The 20,856-nt window shown below is 39.6% G+C and overlaps 1 protein-coding gene and 1 long non-coding RNA gene across 2 annotated transcripts; one reads left to right on the plus strand and one right to left on the minus strand.

Annotated features, from left to right (window-relative positions):
- The first annotated feature begins 496 nt into the window (after positions 1-496).
- LOC133557221 (GTP cyclohydrolase 1-like) lies at positions 497-14,141 on the plus strand. Its single transcript, XM_061907525.1, has 6 exons — positions 497-1,001; positions 6,212-6,321; positions 6,402-6,457; positions 9,845-9,876; positions 9,958-10,042; positions 13,616-14,141. The coding sequence occupies exons 1-6, from the start codon at positions 710-712 to the stop codon at positions 13,740-13,742; spliced, it is 702 nt and encodes a 233-aa protein (XP_061763509.1). The 5' UTR covers positions 497-709; the 3' UTR covers positions 13,743-14,141.
- Positions 13,939-20,539, minus strand: LOC133557222 (uncharacterized). Its single transcript, XR_009807731.1, has 2 exons — positions 20,416-20,539; positions 13,939-16,363 (listed from the first exon to the last, which is right to left on the minus strand). It is a non-coding gene; the product is annotated as an uncharacterized LOC133557222 (long non-coding RNA).
- Positions 20,540-20,856: the final 317 nt, after the last annotated feature.

Here is a 20,856-nt window from a genome sequence, read left to right on the forward strand (position 1 = left end):
AATCGCGTTGAATCGAAACAAATCGATATATAATCGAATCACGACCCCAAGAATCGATATTGAAACGAATCGTGGGACACCCAAAGAATCGCAGCCCTAACATATTCACATACATGCTGGCGGACAGGCGAGTCGGTAAAATTTACGGACTTTTTAGACAGGGTCTATGAGAGAGCTGCAATTTTTAGTGATCTATTGCCACAAAAAAAGCAGCTTTTGCACACGACAGGATGTCTCGGGTACCAGAAAGATAGTCAAAGATCCCAATTATCCTAAAAATATGCAGCAGACCTTTAACAAAAGAGCTGAGGGCAACAAAAGGCTTCGAGCCGCACTTTCAACTCCCTGTGCCTAAATGTCAAGGCATCCACGTGAAGTCATGTGCCTGGTGTGTGTGTGTGTGTGTGTGTGTGTGTGTGTGTGTGTGTGTGTGTGTGTGTGTGTTCCCCAGAAACAGAATCGAGCAACATAATGAACAAAACTAATCAATGCATGAAGATGGATCAAGGGACAGATCTTGTCTAGTGATGGAGGAAAGGAGTGGTACTTACATTAGGGGGCGTGGCGGGTGAAGTTGGAGTGGGCGTGTCCCTCCATGCAGCACCTTGACGAATCAACCCGCTGTTAAAAAGCGGCGCCTGGAGACCTGCGGCACAGTCGAACCCGGCAACCCCAAGGACTACTCGTCTCGCCTTCCTCCTCCAGCATCATGAACGGCCACTGCAACGTGAAGGTCAACGACGTGGCGGAGGGCTTCCTCTGCAACAACGGCTTCTCCGAGCTCATCATCGACGGCAAGAAGGCCGCCGGGCGCCGCGGCCACGAGACATCCCGCAAGGAGGCCGAGGACAAGAGCCGGCTGCCCGCCCTGGAGGTGGCCTACACCAGCATCCTGCGGGAGCTGGGAGAGGACGTGGACCGCCAGGGCCTGCTGCGCACGCCGCTGAGGGCCTCCAAGGCCATGCAGTTCTTCACCAAGGGCTACCATGAGACCGTGGACGGTAAGTCAGGACTGTTCAAGAACAGAAAAGTTGCACTTTGACATTTCAGTACAGGCCAAAAGTTTGGACACACCTTTCGTTTTCGTCATTTTCGTGACTATTTACATTGTAGATTGTCCCTGAAGGCATCACAACTATGAATGAACACATGTGGAGTTATGTACTTATGTATTTAGTCAGCCAGCGATTGTGCAAGTTCTCCCACTTAAAATGATGACAGAGGTTTGTAATTTTCATCATAGGTACACTTCAACTGTGAGAGACAGAATGTGAAAGAGAAATCCAGGAATTCTCATTGTAGGAATTTTAAATAATTTATTTGTAAATTATGGCGGAAAATAAGCTCTCACTGATGGAAGGAGGTTTTGGCTCAAAATCTCACGATACATGGCCCCATTCATTCTTTCCTTAACACGGATCAATCGTCCTGTCCACTTAGCAGAAAAACAGCCCCAAAGCATGATGTTTCCACCCCCATGCTTCACAGTAGGTGTGGTGTTCTTGGGATGCAACTCAGTATTCTTCTTCCTCCAAACACAAGGAGTTGAGTTGATACCAAAATGGATACATGGATGATACAGCAGAGGATTGGGAGAATCTCATGTGGTCAGATGAAACCAAAATAGAACTTTTTGGTATAAACTCAACTCGTCGGGTTGAGTTTAGGGTTGAGTTGGGCTTCACGGTGGCAGAGGCCACCGTGGCAGAGTGTAGATTAGATTAGATTAGATTAGATAGTACTTTATTTATTCCGTCAGGAGAGTTCCTTCAGGAAAATTAAAATTTTCAGCACAATCCCATTCAAGATAAGACAAACATTACAGGGAGACAGAACAGGATCGCTGACGGGTCTGCCGGCTTCCAGCGCCCCTTACAAAAAATATGAGATACAGGTAAATGAATACGAAGGTCCTGCAGTCCTGGGTTCAAATCCAGGCTCGGGATCTTTCTGTGTGGAGTTTGCATGTTCTCCCCGTGAATGCGTGGGTTCCCTCCGGGTACTCCGGCTTCCTCCCACTTCCAAAGACATGCACCTGGGGATAGGTTGATAGGAGACACTAAATTGGCCCTAGTGTGTGAATGTGAGTGTGAATGTTGTCTATCTATCTGTGTTGGCCCTGCGATGAGGTGGCGACTTGTCCAGGGTGTACCCCGCCTCCCGCCCGATTGTAGCTGAGATAGGCGCCAGCGCCCCCCGCGACCCCGAAAGGGAATAAGCGGTAGAAAATGGATGGATGGAATCAACTCGTCGTGTTTGGAGGAAGAAGAATACTGAGTTGCATCCCAAGAACACCATACCTACTGTGAAGCATGGGGGTGGAAACATCATGCTTTGGGGCTGTTTTTCTGCTAAGAGGACAGGACGATTGATCCGTGTAAAGGAAAGAATGAATGGGGCCATGTATCGTGAGATTTTGAGCCAAAACCTTTGAATGGTTGACCAAATACTCATTTTCCACCATAATTTACAAATAAATTCTTGAAAATTCCTACAATGTGAATTCCTGGATTATTTTTCCACATTCTGTCTCTCACAGTTGAAGTGTACCTATGATGAACATTACAGACCTCTGTCATCATTTTAAGTGGGAGAACTTGCACAATCGCTGGCTGACTAAATACTTTTTTGCCCCACCGTGACAAAAAAAAGTGAAATAACTGCAAACATGTTTTAGTTTCTTCAAAATAGCCACCCTTAGCTCGGATTACTGCTTTGCACACTCTTGGCATTCTCTCGATGAGACTCAAGAGGCTGACCCCTGAATTGGTTTTCACTTCACCGGTGTCATAGTTGTGAAGCCTTGCGTGACAATCTACAATGTAAATAGTCATGAAAATAAAAGATATGCATTGAATGAGAAGGTGTGTCCAAACCTTTTGGCTTGTAATGTATACACAGTATAAACGTGCACAACCGGTTTGACTCTAAAGTTCCAACTAATTATCTGCTAAGAGTCAACAAACTTTAAAACTCGCACGATTTTTGTTGTTTTACATGCAAATGTACATCAATTGTTGACAGGAGTAGCAAAAAAATGCATCAACGAGTAAAAATGAAATCAAAGAGAACGCACGGACCGATGTCAACATAAAACTATAGACAGTGGCATTCCTCAATGGCCCTAGAGAGATACAACGACCAACCAGCACACAAAAGGCTCATCAACCACCCGCATTTCAATGTTTCAATCGGGGTTCATTTGAAGATCGGTCTCTACTACATAGCTCCGAAAGGCACCACCTTTGTAGAACAACCGTTCAAGGTCAGCCTCATCTTATCCAGTTTGAGAAAATAAAGACCATCTCTAGTCCATAGGGCAGGGGTCAGGAACCTTTTACCACTCAAAGAGCCATTTTGACCCCTTTCACAAAATAACTGATGACTCTTTTGAAATTTAAAATGAAATAACAATGCAAACAGTTTTTCTTTGTTTTGTGCTATGTATAAACCAGGGGTCTCAGACACGCGGCCCGCACCTTAATATGAACATTTATTGTTAGAGCGGCCCGAGAGTTTTAAACGACTGACGCTTGACGGCTTCACACTTGCCAACCCCTGCCAATTTTTCCGGGAGACTCCCAATTTTCAGAGCAACATTTCTTTCGACTGTCTGCTGATTTCCACCCTAACATCAATAATAAGGGCGTGCTACGATGGAACTGCCTTTAGCGCACTCTACAACCTGAACAAATATGTTGCCTGCCCAGTCACATGTTGTATGTGGCTTCCTCAGACACACGTGCACGACTGCAAGGCATACTGGTTCAACAGCCATACAGGTCACACTGAGGGTGTCCGTTTAAACAACTTTAACACTCTTACTAATATGCGTCACACTGTGAAGCCGCACCAAACAAGAATGACAAACACATTTCGGGAGAACATACTCACCCTAACACAAGTGAAGTGTGAAGTGAATTATATTTATATAGCGCTTTTCTCTAGTGACTCAAAGCGCTTTACATAGTTACACCCAATATCTAAGTTACATTTAAACCAGTGTGGGTGGCACTGGGAGCAGGTGGGTAAAGTGTCTTGCCCAAGGACACAACGGCAGTGACTAGGATGGCGGAAGCGGGAATCGAACCGGCAACCCTCAAGTTGCTAGCACGGCCACTCTACCAACCGAGCTATGCCGCCCCAACATAAACACAACAGAACAAATACCCGGAATCCCATGCATCCCTAACTTTTTCGGGCTACATTATACACCCTAGCTACCACCAACCCCCCCTCTCGTGCGTCGGGTCAGGTGAGCTTGGTTGGGGGGGGTATATAATGTAGCCCGGAAGAGTTAGGGATGCATGGGATTCTGGGTATTTGTTCTGTCGTGTTTATGTTGTGTTACAGTGTGGATGTTCTGCCGAAATGAGTTTGTCATTCTTGTTTGGTGTGGGTTCACAGTGTGGCGCATATTAGTAAGAGTGTTAAACTTGTTTATATCACAACCCTCAGTGTAACCTGTATGGCTGTTGAACAAGTATACCTTGCAGTCACTTTCGTGTGTTGACAGAGGCCGCACATTACATGCCATCACTGCACGCCCTCAACATTAATGTCCGGGTACAAATCGAAGACGTGGCCCTGGTGGATTCCTGGAAGAAGCACTTAAATCCAGAAACTTTCCGGAAAAATCGAGGGGGTCGTCAAGTATGCAGCTGAGCCACATCAGAGTGATTAAAGAGCCGCATGCGGCTCCGGAGCCGCGGGTTTCCGACCCCTGCCATAGGGTGTGGCCTCCAGTTTAACAGAATGAGTCTTCTAGTAGGGATTGCTTTAAAAAATATATTGTTTTGGGGGTTTTGAGGGTAGGTGACTGAATGGCTACCCCCAAATAATCCATTTAGAGCATGGGGGTCAAAGTCATTTTAGCTCAGGGGCCGCATGGAGGAAAATCTGTGCACACATGTCCGGACTATTAAAATCATGGCATTAAAACTAAAAAAAATGAAGACAACTTCAAATATATTTATTTTTTGTCTTACTTTGGCCAAAAATAGAACAAATTCTGAACAAAAATATCTAAAAAAAATATTAGCAGCGATAAAGTTTAGATCCAGGAAAGAGTGAAGAAAGTGAATGACTGTAACTGAAAAATTTTACATATGCATAAAATAATGTTTTCTTTTGTATTATTGTTTTTACGTTTTATGGCAACCTTTTTCCAAAACACAATACGGAATGTGAGATATAACAGGATAATGCATACATTTATCATTTGTTCTCAAAGCGGTTCCAAAAAAGTTGGACCCCAAAAATTTACTATGGGACCCCATGGGGTCCCTGGCATCCCATTTTGAATATTTCTAGCGCCAACACTGATTGGTGCATGCAAAACAGCAGCAGGCGGCTGTGGCCTGCGGGCCTGTGTCAGGTTCAAGCACCGATGACATCTATTACACAGACAAGAATCAAGGAATCATGCAGAGAGAAAGTTACATTTTGCTCAATTGAGGAGAGATATTTTTTGGGGGGCTTTACTTGAGTTACAGATCCAAATTACACTCTAAAGTCCAGCCCACGTGCTTCCTCTATTTATTTGGGAGGTCCCTGGTTACATCACTGAAACTGTCGCTGAAAGAATGGGTTAATCTCCACAGCTCCAGTTAGACACAATATATGGCTATTAATGCAATACAAATAAGCTGACACTCGTGATATCGTTTTGTCTCTGCTTTGTCTGCGTCATGGTCCTCAAAGTTCCCTTGGCAGTCAGCAGGCCGATTCAGGGTCTGAAAACACTGATAAAAGACGACTTGCGTTGCACGACTAGAAAAAGTACAACTTCAGCACAATTGATAATAACTATAGCAACGGCCCTTAAGCATAAGAGTAGTGCGATAATATATACATAATTATTCTAACAGCCCGTTCTAATACTAATCAAATATCCATACATAATTAATTCGCAGGCCGGATCTTATTGACTTTGACACATAAGATTTAGAGGGTTGGGGTCAATCTTTTTGCCAGTGACCAGGGACCAAGTGATAACAAGTTTGGACACTTTAACAGTCAAAAAGGATCAAGTCAGACAGGATGAACTTTTTTTTCATCAGAACAGTACAATTTATGAAAATTCAAATAGCACATAATAGTGCAAATGTTTGTTTTCCCGTGAGACGTGCTGGTGGACAGGCGATACAAGTTATGCGGCTTTCTATTGGAATCGACACTTTGAATAAAGGCGTCTCATCTTTGCCTGCAGACATCATGAACGGCGCCATATTCGACGAGGACCACGACGAGATGGTGATCGTGAAGGACATCGACATGTACTCCCTGTGCGAGCATCATCTGGTGCCCTTCTTCGGCAGAGTGAGCGCCTTCTCCAGCCCTCTTTCGAGTCGGAAGACAAATTTTGATTTTTTTTTAAACGTGTCATCTCCATGTTTCAGGTCCATATCGGATACGTTCCCAACAAAAAAGTGGTGGGACTGAGCAAGCTGGCGAGGTAATTAAACACACACACACACAACGCCCAACCCCTTTTTTATAGATTAAAATAGCACACTCTTGGCTTTCGATGTATTATCAGAAGTGTCCAAACCACGGCCCGTGAGCCCAGTCACACATTACACAACCTGCTCACTGAGCCTTGATGTTATAACAAACGTCAAATCACTGCAAAATTCCAAATCACACCCGTTTAAAGCCACTACAATGCATGATGAGAAAATTCCAAACTCTCTCCACACTTTGGCGCATATTAGCTGCTGGATTTTTCTGATTAAAAAACTTTGAGGACATCGTCATGGAAGTAAGCAAGGTAGGAGTCAAACCTTTACATACTGTTAATATATCCAATTATATTAATCATTAGTTATATATCCATTAAAATTTTATATATATATATATATATATATATATATATATACATACATAAAGGCATATATACATGTATGTATGTATACATACATACATACATGTATATATACATAAATGTATATATACACATACATAAAGGCATATATACATATATAATCATATATACATATATAAATGTATAGATACATACATAAACGTATATATACATACATACACTTATACATACATATATGTATATATACATAAATGTATATATACACATACATAAATGCATATATACATATACAATCATATATACATATATAAATGTATAAATACATACATAAACGTATATATACATACATATATGTATATATACATAAATGTATATATACACATACATAAAGGCATATATACATATATAATCATATATACATATATAAATGTATAAATACATACATAAACGTATATATACATACATATATGTATATATACATAAATGTATATATACACATACATAAAAGCATATATACATATATAATCATATATACATATATAAATGTATAAATACATACATAAACGTATATACACATACATATATGTATATATACATAAATGTATATATACACATACATAAAGGCATATATACATATATAATCATATATACATATATAAATGTATAAATACATACATAAACGTATATATACATACATACACTTATACATACATAAACGTATACATACTGTACATACACACAAACGTATATATACATACATAAAGACATATATACATATATAATTGTATATACATATGTATATATACATCCATCCATTTTCTACCGCTTATTCCCTTTTGGGGTCGCTGGCGCCTATCTCAGCTACAATCGGGCAAAAGGTGGGGTACACCCTGGACAAGTCGCCACCTCATCGCAAGGCCAACACAGATAGACAGACAACATTCACACTCACATTCACACACGATACATATACATATATATATATGTATCAGTGACGTGTGGCGAGGTTCATGGCTGGTGAGGCACTGACTTCATCACAGTCAGATTTACAAACATATGAACCCTAAAGAGTATCTTATTCACCATTTGATTGGCAGCAGTTAACGGGTTGTGTTTAAAAGCACCATTATTCTTTACACATACAAACTATAGCACACAAAAAAGCACATTTAATTAAAAAAAATGTTATTATGGTCTTACCTTTACTTATAAATGAAGTCCATGCGCCGCTCCTTCTGAACAAAAACATCGATAACTTGTTTATAGAAGTTTCCCTTATCTTTCTTCAGTTTTAAAAGTCTCTCTGTCTTGATGGAGATCACTGTCTGAAGCAAACCTTTTAGCTCCGGCGTTGGTCTTCCTTTAATTATTACCTCCTGCTTTGATTGAAAGTCCAGTTTAGAAAAAACGTTTTATTTTAGATATGTAATCATCCGTGTAAAAAGTCCAGGGGAGAGGAAAAACTAAACACACGCTGCTCACTCATAATGCTTGTTGTCACTTCTTCTACAGCCGAGTTGTGGCAAGAATGATCTCTAGGATCACTAGCGCCCTCTACCACCATGAGGCGAGAGAACAGGTGCCTCACACAGTGCGATCTTCGCAGCCGTTTTATGATTGGCCTGCACAAGAAATACGTTACACACATACAGTTGTTGACAAAATACACTGTACATTATATACCTCAGCTAACTAAACTATGGTAATGTATAATATAATTCATATAGCAATACGGTCTCACTGCACAGCAGCCAGCAGTTAGCAATCCATGGTGAGGCTCAACTGGCTGCTGCCTCACGGCAAGTCTCTTCTCAGTATTTGAACGGCAAATGTAAAAATTCTGCGATTTTGAATACAAATAATCTAAAACTGGTGAATTTAAATGGAAGATAACTTTATAAAGTATAATCACTGGATACATATAACAAATTAATATTTTTTCTTTTTAGATTTTTTTTTCTTTCCATGATGGCACGTGAGGCCCCGCCTCACCTGCCTCCCCTTACTGCACGCCACTGATATGTATGAGTGTGTGTGTGTATATATATATATATATATATATATATATATATGTAGGTGTGGGAAAAATCACAAGACTACTTCATCTCTACAGAGCTGTTTCATGAGGGGTTCCCTCAATCATCAGGAGGAAATCTCCTGATGATTGAGGGAACCCCTCATGAAACAGTTCTGTAGAGATGAAGTAGTCTTGTGATTTTTCCCACACCTACATATTGCGCTCTACCACGGTATCGAGCAATATTCTCTGGATAATCCAATCAAGACATATATATATATATATATATACTATGTAGTCATACCAAAGACTATAAAAATGGGACCCATTACCTCCCTGCTTGGCACACAGCATCAAAGGTTGGAATTGGGGGTTAAATCACCAAAATGATTCCCTGAGCGTGGCCACCGCTGCTGCTCACTGCTCCCCTCACCTCCCATGGGGTGGAACAAGGGGATGGGTCAAACACAGAGTAATTTCGCCACACCCAGTGTGTGTGTTTGACTATCAGTGGTACTTTAACTTTCAATATATGCATATATACACATACATATACATATATACACAAAATACACACACACACACACACAGGTTATCATTTGGTTGTTCGTGACTTGTGGGGACCACCCTTTCTACAGGTTGTGGAGGCAGAAAAAATGTATATATACATAAATATATATATATATATATTTATATATACATATACTGTATCTATATATACATATTTATATATACATATACTGTGTGTATATATACATATATATATATATATACATGTATACATATGTATATATATATATATATACACACATTAATATACATATAATATATATAATATTTTATTATTACAGTATCAAGGTTAAAATGTGTTTTTCCCCCAATTACTAGAGGCGTCCCCTACACACATTGTGGCCCACATCTAGAAGTGCTACATACCCTGTGGTCTGTGGTTGTGGCTGTTCTGTTATTTCACCGCATGAAAATGTGTCTGTCCTTTGCAGGATCGTGGAGATCTTCAGTCGGAGGCTTCAAGGTGAGCTTCCCTCAGCCGTTTTCCTCAAGGATGTATATTCCAGCTCAGGCGTGTTCAGTAATGCTTTTGCCTTCTCCGCAGTCCAAGAGCGTCTCACCAAGCAAATCGCCATGGGGCTATCCGAGGCCCTGCAGCCAAAAGGTGTCGCCGTGGTCATCGAGGCGTCGTAAGCGCGCGCACACACACGCACACACACACACACACACACACACACACAGGTTATCATTTGGTTGTTCGTGACTTGTGGGGACCACCCTTTCTATAGGTTATTTGGTTGTTCGTGACTTGTGGGGACCACCCTTTCTATAGGTTATTTGGTTGTTCGTGACTTGTGGGGACCACCCTTTCTATAGGTTATTTGGTTGTTCGTGACTTGTGGGGACCACCCTTTCTATAGGTTGTGGAGGCAGAAAAATTTGGGGGTAAAATGGCCACTGCCTAGTTAGCTCATACACGTCTTTACATCTCTGGATTGATGAAGTGAAGTGAATTAGTGAATTATATTTATATAGCGCTTTGCTCTAGTGACTCGAAGCGCTTTACATAGTAAAACCCAATATCTAAGTTACATTTAAACCAGTGTGGGTGGCACTGGGAGCAGGTGGGTAAAGTGTCTTGCCCAAGGACACAACGGCAGTGACAAGGATGGCGGAAGTGGGGATCGAACCTGCAACCCCCAAGTTGCTGGCACGGCCACTCTACCAACCGAGCTATAAAGCAATGTGCTGATCATACTTACTGGGGACCCTGGGGAAAAAGAGTTAATATGGTTCATGGGGACCAAATTTAAATCATTTAGTATAATTCACACAAATTTGTACATTAAAAAAATGTTCAAATTAAATATGACACGTTCCTCAAAATACAGCACTGCAGCTGTCATCTTATAGAAAGTTTCACCACTTAAATGTTAAAGTAAATCCTGCATTTTCTGTGACATTACTGAAAACTGCTATTTAGCAGTAATGAAGTTGTCTTCAACTCCAATTACCATACATACCGTATTTTCCGGACTAAAAGTCGCTGTTTTTTTTTGGAGTTTGGCCGGGGGTGCGACATATACTCCGGAGCAACTTGTGAGTGAAATTACAAACCCCGTTTCCATATGAGTTGGGAATTTGTGTTAGATGTAAATTTTAACGGAATACAATGATTTGCAAATCCTTTTCAACCCATATTCAGTTGAATGCACTGCAAAGACAAGATATTTGATGTTCAAACTCATAAACTTTGTTTTTTTTTTGCAAATAATAATTAACTTAGAATTTCAGGGCTGCAACATGTGCCAAGTGCCAAAGTAGTTGGGAAAGGGCATGTTCACCACTGTGTTACATCACCTTTTCTTTTAACAACACTCTATAAATGTTTGGGAACTGAGGAAACTAATTGTTGAGGCTTTGAAAGTGGAATTCTTTCCCATTCTTTTTTTTGTAGAGCTTTAGTCGTTCAACAGTCCGGGGTCTTGTTGTCGTATTTTACGCTTCATAATGCGCCACACATTTTCTATGGGAGACATGTCTGGACTGCAGGCAGGCCAGGAAAGTACCCGCACTCTTTTACTATGAAGCCACGCTGTTGTAACACGTGGCTTGGCATTGTTTTGCTGAAATAAGCAGGGGCGTCCATGATAACGTTGCTTGGATGACAACATATGTTGCTCCAAAACCTGTATGGACCATTCAGCATTAATGGTGCCTTCACAGATGTGTAAGTTGCCCATGCCTTGGGCACTAATACACCCCCATACCATCACAGATGCTGGCTTTTGAACTTTGCGCCTATAACAATCCGGATGGTTATTTTCTTCTTTGTTCTGGAGGACACCACGTCCACAGTTTCCAAATATAATTTGAAATGTGGACTCGTCAGACCACAGAACACTTTTCCACTTTGCATCAGTCCATCTTAGATGAGCTCGGGCCCAGCGAAGCCAGCGGCGTTTCTTGTTGTTGTTGATAAATGGGGTTTGCTTTGCATAGTAGAGTTTTAACTTGCACTTACAGATGTAGCGACCAAGGCTGGGTAACTTACACATCTGTGAAGGCAACATTAATGCTGAATGGTCCATACAGGTTTTGGAGCAACATATGTTGTCATCCAAGCAACGTTATCATGGACGCCCCTGCTTATTTCAGCAAGACAATGCTAAGCCACGTGTTACAACAGCATGGTTTCGTAGTAGAAAAGTGCGGGTACTTTCCTGGCCCGCCTGCAGTCCAGACCTGTCTCCCATTGAAAATGTGTGGCGCATTATGAAGCGTAAAATAGGACAGCGGAGACCCCGGACTGTTGAAGGACTGAAGCTCTACATAAAACAAGAATGGGAAAGAATTCCACTTTCAAAGCTTCAACAATTAGTTTCCTCAGTTTCCAAACGTGTATTGAGTGTTGTTAAAAGAAAAGGTGATGTAACACAGTGGTGAACATGCCCTTTCCCAACTACTTTGGCACTTGTTGCAGCCATGAAATTATAAGTTAATTATTATTTGCAAAAAAAAAAAAAACAAGGTTTATGAGTTTGAACATCAAATATCTTGTCTTTGTAGCATATTCAACTGAATATGGGTTGAAAATGATTTGCAAATCATTGTATTTCATTTATATTTACATCTAACACAATTTCCCAACTCATATGGAAACAGGGTTTGTAACAGCCAGTTCTAATACTAATCAAATATCCATAGATAATTAAATAGATAAATTAAATTTTGAAACATAGTTTCCTCTTCAATTTTGACTCTTTAAAACTCAAAATTCAACCAAAAAAAAAGAAGAGAAAAACTAGCTAATTTGAATCTTTTTGAAAAAATATTAAAAAAAAACAATTTTATGGAACATCATTAGTCATTTTTCCTGATTAAGATTATTTTTAGAATTTTGATGACATGTTTTAAATAGGTTAAAATCCAATCTGCATTTTGTTAGAATATATAACAAATTGAACCAAGCTATATACAGTATTTTTAAGAAAGACAAATCATTATTTCTTTTAGATTTTCCAGAACAAAAAATGTAAAAGAAATTCAAAAGACTTTGAAATAAGATTTAAATTTGATTCTACAGATTTTCTAGATCTGCCAGAATATTGTATTTTAATTTTAGTCATAATAAGTTTGAAAAAATATTTCACAAATATTCTTTGTCGAAAAAACAGAAGCTAAAAAGAAGAATTAAATTAAAATGTATTTATTATTCTTTACAACAAAAATAAATACATTGACTTGAACATTTATTTAAATTGTCAGGAGAGAAGAGGAAGGAATTTAAAAGGTAAAAAGGTAAATGTGTTTAAAAATCCTAAAACCATTTTTCGGGTTGTATTTCTTCTATAAAATTGTCTTTCTGAAAGTTATAAGAAGCAAAGTAAAAAAAAAAAAAGAAGAATCTAAACAAGTGAAGACCAAGTCTTTAAAATATTTTCTTGGATTTTCAAATTGTATTTGAATGTTGTCTCTATTAGAATTAAAAATGTCGAGCAATGTGAGACCAGCTTGCTAGTAAATAAATAAAATTTAAAAAAATAGAGGCGGCTCACTGGTAAGTGCTGCTATTTGAGCTATTTTTAGAACAGGCCAGCGGGCGACTCATCTGGTTTTTACGGGCTACCTGGTGCCCGCGGGCACCGCGTGGGTGACCCCTGCCTAAAGATGACTGCGTAAACAGAGCCATGTCCCCATAAAATAAACATTGCCAGAACACAGCAACCTAACAACCGGGTCTAATGTGTGTGTGTGTCCAGGCACATGTGCATGGTCATGCGAGGCGTGCAGAAGATGAACAGCCGCACGGTGACCAGCTCCATGCTGGGCATCTACCTGGATGACCCCAAAACCCGGGAGGAGTTCCTGCACCTTACCAAGCACTGATGGGACGGCCCTGGCGTGTATTCCAAAAACAAAACAAAAAGCAAATACAGGAAAGCTTGAAAGACAAATCACTGTGAATTCAACAGAATCTGCTTTTTTGTTCCCCTCCCCCCAAAGTAACATTGTACAGCTTAAGACTTCAGCTTTTTTTTTTTTCTTTCTTTCTTCTCTAGACATTGGTGCTTTTACAAAGTGGTACTGTCTTCCTTTTTTATTATTATTACTGTACTCAGATTTGTACCACATATCTACATGTTTGTAATATAGTACATTGTAAAATACACGTGTGTCTGTCAGAGAAAAAAAAATGGCAATACTAACAGGATATTTTGCTTTTACAAAACCTGCAGCATGTATTCTGAAGTGTATTTACTTAAATAAAAGGCATATATATGAAAATGGTGAAAGTTAATCATGTACAGTAGCATAGCTCACTCATGAGAAATGACACTAAACCCATGGGGTTGGGCTCTCAAATATATTGTAAATAATCCTAGGTTCAAATCCAGGCTCGGGATCTTTCTGTGTGGAGTTTGCATGTTCTCCCCGTGAGTGCGTGGGTTCCCTCCGGGTACTCCGGCTTCCTCCCACCTCCAAAGACATGCACCTGGGGATCAATCAATGTCTATTTATATAGCCCCAAATCACAAATGTCTCAAAGGACTGCACAAATCATTACGACTACGACATCCTCGGAAGAACCCACAAAAGGGCAAGGAAAACTCACACCCAGTGGGCAGGGAGAATTCACATCCAGTGGGACGCCAGTGACAATGCTGACTATGAGAAACCTTGGAGAGGACCTCAGATGTGGGCAACCCCCCCCCTCTAGGGGACCGAAAGCAATGGATGTCGAGCGGGTCTAACATGATACTGTGAAAGTTCAATCCATAGTGGCTCCAACACAGCCGCGAGAGTCCCGTCCACAGGAAACCATCTCAAGCGGATCAGCAGCGTAGAGATGTCCCCAACCGATACAGGCGAGCGGTCCATCCTGGGTCCCGACGAGCGGTCCATCCTGGGTCTCGACTCTGGACAGCCAGTACTTCATCCATGGTCATCGGACCGGACCCCCTCCACAAGGGAGGGGGGGACATAGGAGAAAGAAAAGAAGCGGCAGATCAACTGGTCTAAAAAGGAGGTCTATTTAAAGGCTAGAGTATACAGATGAGTTTTAAGGTGAGACTTAAATGCTTCTACTAGGATAGGTTGATTGGCAACACTAAATTGGCCCTAGTGTGTGAATGTTGTCTGTCTATCTGTGTTGGCCCTGCGATGAGGTGGCGACTTGTCCAGGGTGTACCCTGCCTCAGGGGCGTCACTAGACCTAATACTTTACTGGGGCACACCTGGGGCACAAATAATTCATGTGAGCATGCAAAGCGCGCAAGCAAAAACATTTTTAGCACTTATTTATCATAAAAAGTACATAAATAGTGCTTTAAACTATGAAATCATATCAGATGATGTTGTATGGATCTTTGATCAACCACCTGAAATTAACTCATGCATTTGACCTACTTGTGCACTTTTTTACTCCAGACTTCTAAACTGCTATTGGTAAAAGCAAAAAGGAAGAGCAATGAATCTATATATTGCAGTAATCATCTGCAAATTTAACATCTACAAAAGTAAAACCAAAAATAAAGCACCCCTACATCTCTGGGTTCTTTTATATTATTTAATTTCCATTTATGGCAATGTGGCTAATCCTATTTCAGATACACAAAACTATAAAATATACACAAAACAATAAAGCCACAGTAGTAGAATAAATGAACAACTGGAACGTCTCCTTTTCATTTTTGCAAAGTGGTCAATCACTCTGGACAGACATGGAAATATTACAGTAACTGTTGTACAGTTGACCAGTGGTTCCCAACTGCTGGGTCGCGACATAAAAGTGGATTGTGGGTCATTTTCAGTCACATGTGTGCATGAAAAAAAAAAAGTTTAGGGAGAAAAAAATCAAAATGTGGATATTTTTAGCCATTTTTCTAGTGACTATTAGTGAGTATTTTAGCAAAAGGCAAAGCGACTAACAAGTTGGAGGAGGACTCAGGACAGACATGGAAATATATTTTTTAAAAATCTAAATGGGGCAACAAAACCCGATATTTTCAGCCATCTTTCTGAAAACAAATACAGAAATGTTATTATTTTTTCTGGAAACAAAACCAGATGCTTTAGCTGTAGCCATTTTTCTGGTGACAAAACAAGATTATTTTAGTCAAAGTCACAGCGATTAACAAGACAAGTCTACTGTGCTATTTTTCTGTGAAATAAACTTGAAGGATTTAAAAATTTGTCTCACGACTTGATGATATGGAAAAATGTTTTTCTTCCTGAAGATAAAGCATTTGACTCACACATGCTGACTCCAAATCATCATTGATGCAGAAGCAGCAGACAATAACCAACATGATGTTTCATGTTCATTGGAAATTCCCCCGACAGCTCGTACAGCAAATGAATATGTTTGTCTTGATACAAGGAATAATGTTAGCTAACTTAGCATCAACTTAAGACAATGATGTTGCCTAGCTAGCTAGGACTTCACTTACATCTCTCATTCCTGCTGCTTCTTCTCTGGTGCGGGCGGATAACTGTCTTAAATCCATCTAGGAGTTACAGTTTGAGTCAAATCAAAATCAAAATATTGTAATTAACAAATTGTTGTTGGCTAACGTCACCTACCTCACGCAGTCATTCGAACCCCCCCACCCCCTCTCTCTCTCAACCGAAGTCTCATCCACACGTGAATAAATTACCATATTAAGTAGCCATGTGCTCATTGTTACGTGGAGTGAATACAGTAGCAATCAATTACAATACTAAGAAGTATGTGCGCTGTTGTCTATGTTATGTACACTTAAAACTCTGAAGCGTTTTTTTTTATTGGTGAAATTTTTACTGGGGCACGTGCCCCAGTGAAATATGTCTGGCGACGCCCCTGCCCTGCCTTCCGCCCGATTGTAGCTGAGATAGGCGCCAGCGCCCCCCGCCACCCCAAAAGGGAATAAGCGGTAGAAAATGGATGGATGGATACTAATACGCATATACTCACATACACACGGTTATTCATACATACATAGGTACGTACGCTCCCACATACAGACACAAATGCAGTAGATACCTGCATACTTTAAGTTCGTACATCCACACGCACATTCACTGTACAAACATACATATACACATACATACATAGGTACCTACGTTTCCACATACATACACAAATACAGTAGATACCTACATACTCAATGTTCATGCATCCACACGCACATTCACTGTGCAAACATACATATACAAATACATGTATTCATACATACGTAAGTACCTACGCTCCCACATACATACAGAAATACAGTTGATACCTATGTACTCAAAGTTCGTACATCCACACACACATTCACTGTACAAACATACATATACACATACATGTACATATACATTCACTGTACAAACATACATATACAGGTACCTACGTTTCCACATACATACACAAATACAGTAGATACCTACATACTCAATGTTCATGCATCCACAAGCACATTCACTGCACAAACATACATACATATAAACATACATGTACATATACATTCACCGTACAAACATACATATACACATACTGTATTCATACATACGTAGGTACCTACGTTCCCACATACATACACAAATACAGTTGATACCTACATACTCAAAGTTCGTACATCCACATGCACATTCACTGTACAACATACATATACACATACATGTAAATATACATTCACTGTACAAACATACGTATACACATACATAGGTACCTACGCTCCGACATACTTACACAAATGCAGTAGATAGCTGCATACTCAAAGTTCGTACATCCACACGCACATTCACTGTACAAACATACATATACATGTACATATACATTCACAGTACAAACATACATACACAAATACAGTAGATCCCTACATACTCAAAGTTCGTACATCCACACGCACCTTCACTGTGCAAAGATACATATACACATACTGTATTCATACATACATACATACATACCTACGCTCCCACATACATACACAAATGCAGTAGATACCTACATACTCAAAGTTCGTACATCCGCACGCACATTCACTGTACAAACATACATATACAAATACAGTAGATACCTACATACTCAATGTTCATGCATCCACACACACATTCACTGTGCAAACATACATATACACATACTGTACTCATACATACGTAGGTACCTACGTTCCCACATACATACACAAATACAGTTGATACCTACATACTCAAAGTTCGTACATCCACGTGCACATTCACTGTACAAAGATACATATACACATACATGTACATATACATTCACTGTACAAACATACATAGGTACCTACGCTCCCACATACATACACAAATACAGTAGATACCTACATACTCAAAGTTCGCACATCCACACGCACATTCACTGTACAAACATACATACATATACACATTCATGTACATCCACTGTACAAACATACATATACACATACTGTATTCATACATACATAGGTACCTACGCTCCCACATACATACACAAATACAGTAGACACTTACATACTCAAAGTTCGTACATCCACGTGCACATTCACTGTACAAAGATACATATACACATACATGTACATATACATTCACTGTACAAACATACATATACACATACATACAAAAATACAGTAGATACCTACATACTCAAAGTTCGCACATCCACACGTACATTCACTGTACAAACATACATATACTGTATTCATACATAGGTACCTACGCTCCCACATACATACACAAATACAGTAGATACTTCCATACTCAAAGTTCGCACATCCACACGCACATTCACTGTACAAACATACATATACTGTATTCATACATAGGTACCTACGCTCCCACATACATACGCAAATACAGTAGATACTTCCATACTCAAAGTTCGTACATCCACACGCACATTCACTGTACAAACATACATATACACATACATGTACATATACATTCACTGTACAAACACACATATACACATACTGTATTCATACATACATACGTACCTACGCTCCCACATACATATACAAATACTCAAAGTTCGTACATCCACACACACATTCACTGTACAAACATACATATACACATACTGTATTCATACATGCATAGGTACTTACGCTCCCACATACATACACAAATACAGTAGATACCTACATACTCAAAGTTCGTACATCCACACGCACATTCACTGTGCAAACATACATATACACATACATGTACATATACATTCACTGTACAAACATACATATACTGTATTCATACATACATGCCTACGCTCCCACATACATACGCAAATACAGTAGATACCTGCATACTCAAAGTTCGTACATCCACACTCACATTCACTGTACAAACAGACATATAAACATACATGTACATATACATTCACTGTACAAACATACATATACACATACTGTATATACACATTCACTGTACAAACATACATATATACATACAAGTACATATACATTCACTGTACAAACATACATATACACATACTGTACATATACAAGTACATATACATACATACACTGGTGCACATAATCACGTTTCATCAAACATAAATTAACGTTGTTACCCTAGGGTAAACTGGATAACACACGGCACACTGACAAAGCTTAACCTATTGTTACTATAACAATCTACAAGGTTAGTACAGGTTGCTTCTCTTTCTTCCCCTCCATATTTCTGCTTTCTTTTGTATCTCTAGTTAGCATTACGTAAATGTATTGTTGCATTTGAACAACTGTATTGTTGATAAAAGAGATATATTATTGGTATTGTTCATTATCAATAGCGCTATTTCTATTGCTTCATTTGTAGTGTAAATATGCTCATTCTCATTTATGTATTTTGCTAACTGCTTCTTTGCAATCACTTTTACCATCATATTTGTATATCATTGTATTGTATGACATACATATAATGACTATTTAAAGGGGAACTGAACTTTTTTGGAATTTTGCCCATCGTTCACAACCATTATGGAAGACGTGACGAAGGATGTGTTGTTTTTAATGCATTATAAATGTTAAATAAATGCAATAAAAGTCTGCTTACAGTGTAGCCTACAGGGGCCGCGCTATTCTGCCTATAAAGCCCGTAAAGAAACATGTAAACACCACCATTAAGGTTGTATATACAGTTGTGCTCATAGGTTTACATACCCTGGGAGAATTTAAGGGGACACTTGAAGAAAAATGGGCAGCATGGTCGAGTGGCCAAAAAGTACAATTTTGGTCTCATCACTCCAAATTACTTTGTTCCAAAAGTTTTGAGGCTCGTCTCTGTGTTGTTTGGTGTAATGTAAGCGGGATACTTTGTGACATTTGCGCAGAAATGGCTTTCTTCTGGTGTCTCGACCATGCAGCCCATTTTTCTTCAAGCGCCCCCTTAAATTCTTGAAACAGCCACGCCGCAATTTTTCAGTTATTTGTGGATTTTCCTTTACATCTCGAACAATTTTCCTGGCAGTTGTGGCTGAAATCTTTGCTGTTCTACCTGAATCCCTCATTTTCCACTTCTTAATCAGCGTTTGAACACTGCTGATTGGCATTCTCAATTCCTTAGATAGCTTTATACACCCCTTTCCTGTTTTATGCAGTTCAATTACCTTTTCTTGCAGATCCTTTGACAATTCTTTTGCCTTCTCCATGACTCAGAATCCAGAAACAGTTGTGCAGCACTGGATGAAGGATGCAACGGTCTGTCAGAAGCCCAGAAACTCACTGACCTTCTATACACACACATTAAGTACAAACAAACAGGTCACAGGTGAGGGTTGGAACCTTGATTAGCCATTGAAAGCAGTTTGTGTCAACTTTTGTGCATGTTATCAGATCAAAGTCACTGGGGCATGTAAACTTTTGGTCAGGGTCATTTGGGTACTTTCTTTTGTCATTTTGATTTAAAAAGAGTAAACAGTTGCCAATAAATAGCTTCACACAACCATTAAGCATGAGCGGAAGAAAGGTTTTTGTGTTATCATTCATATTCTCTGAAGAATTGCCAAGAAATCATAAATTCTTATGAGCACGACTGTACATGATGTAAG

The sequence above is a fragment of the Nerophis ophidion genome, linkage group LG08 (assembly GCF_033978795.1).
Source record: "Nerophis ophidion isolate RoL-2023_Sa linkage group LG08, RoL_Noph_v1.0, whole genome shotgun sequence".
NCBI lineage: Eukaryota > Metazoa > Chordata > Actinopteri > Syngnathiformes > Syngnathidae > Nerophis > Nerophis ophidion.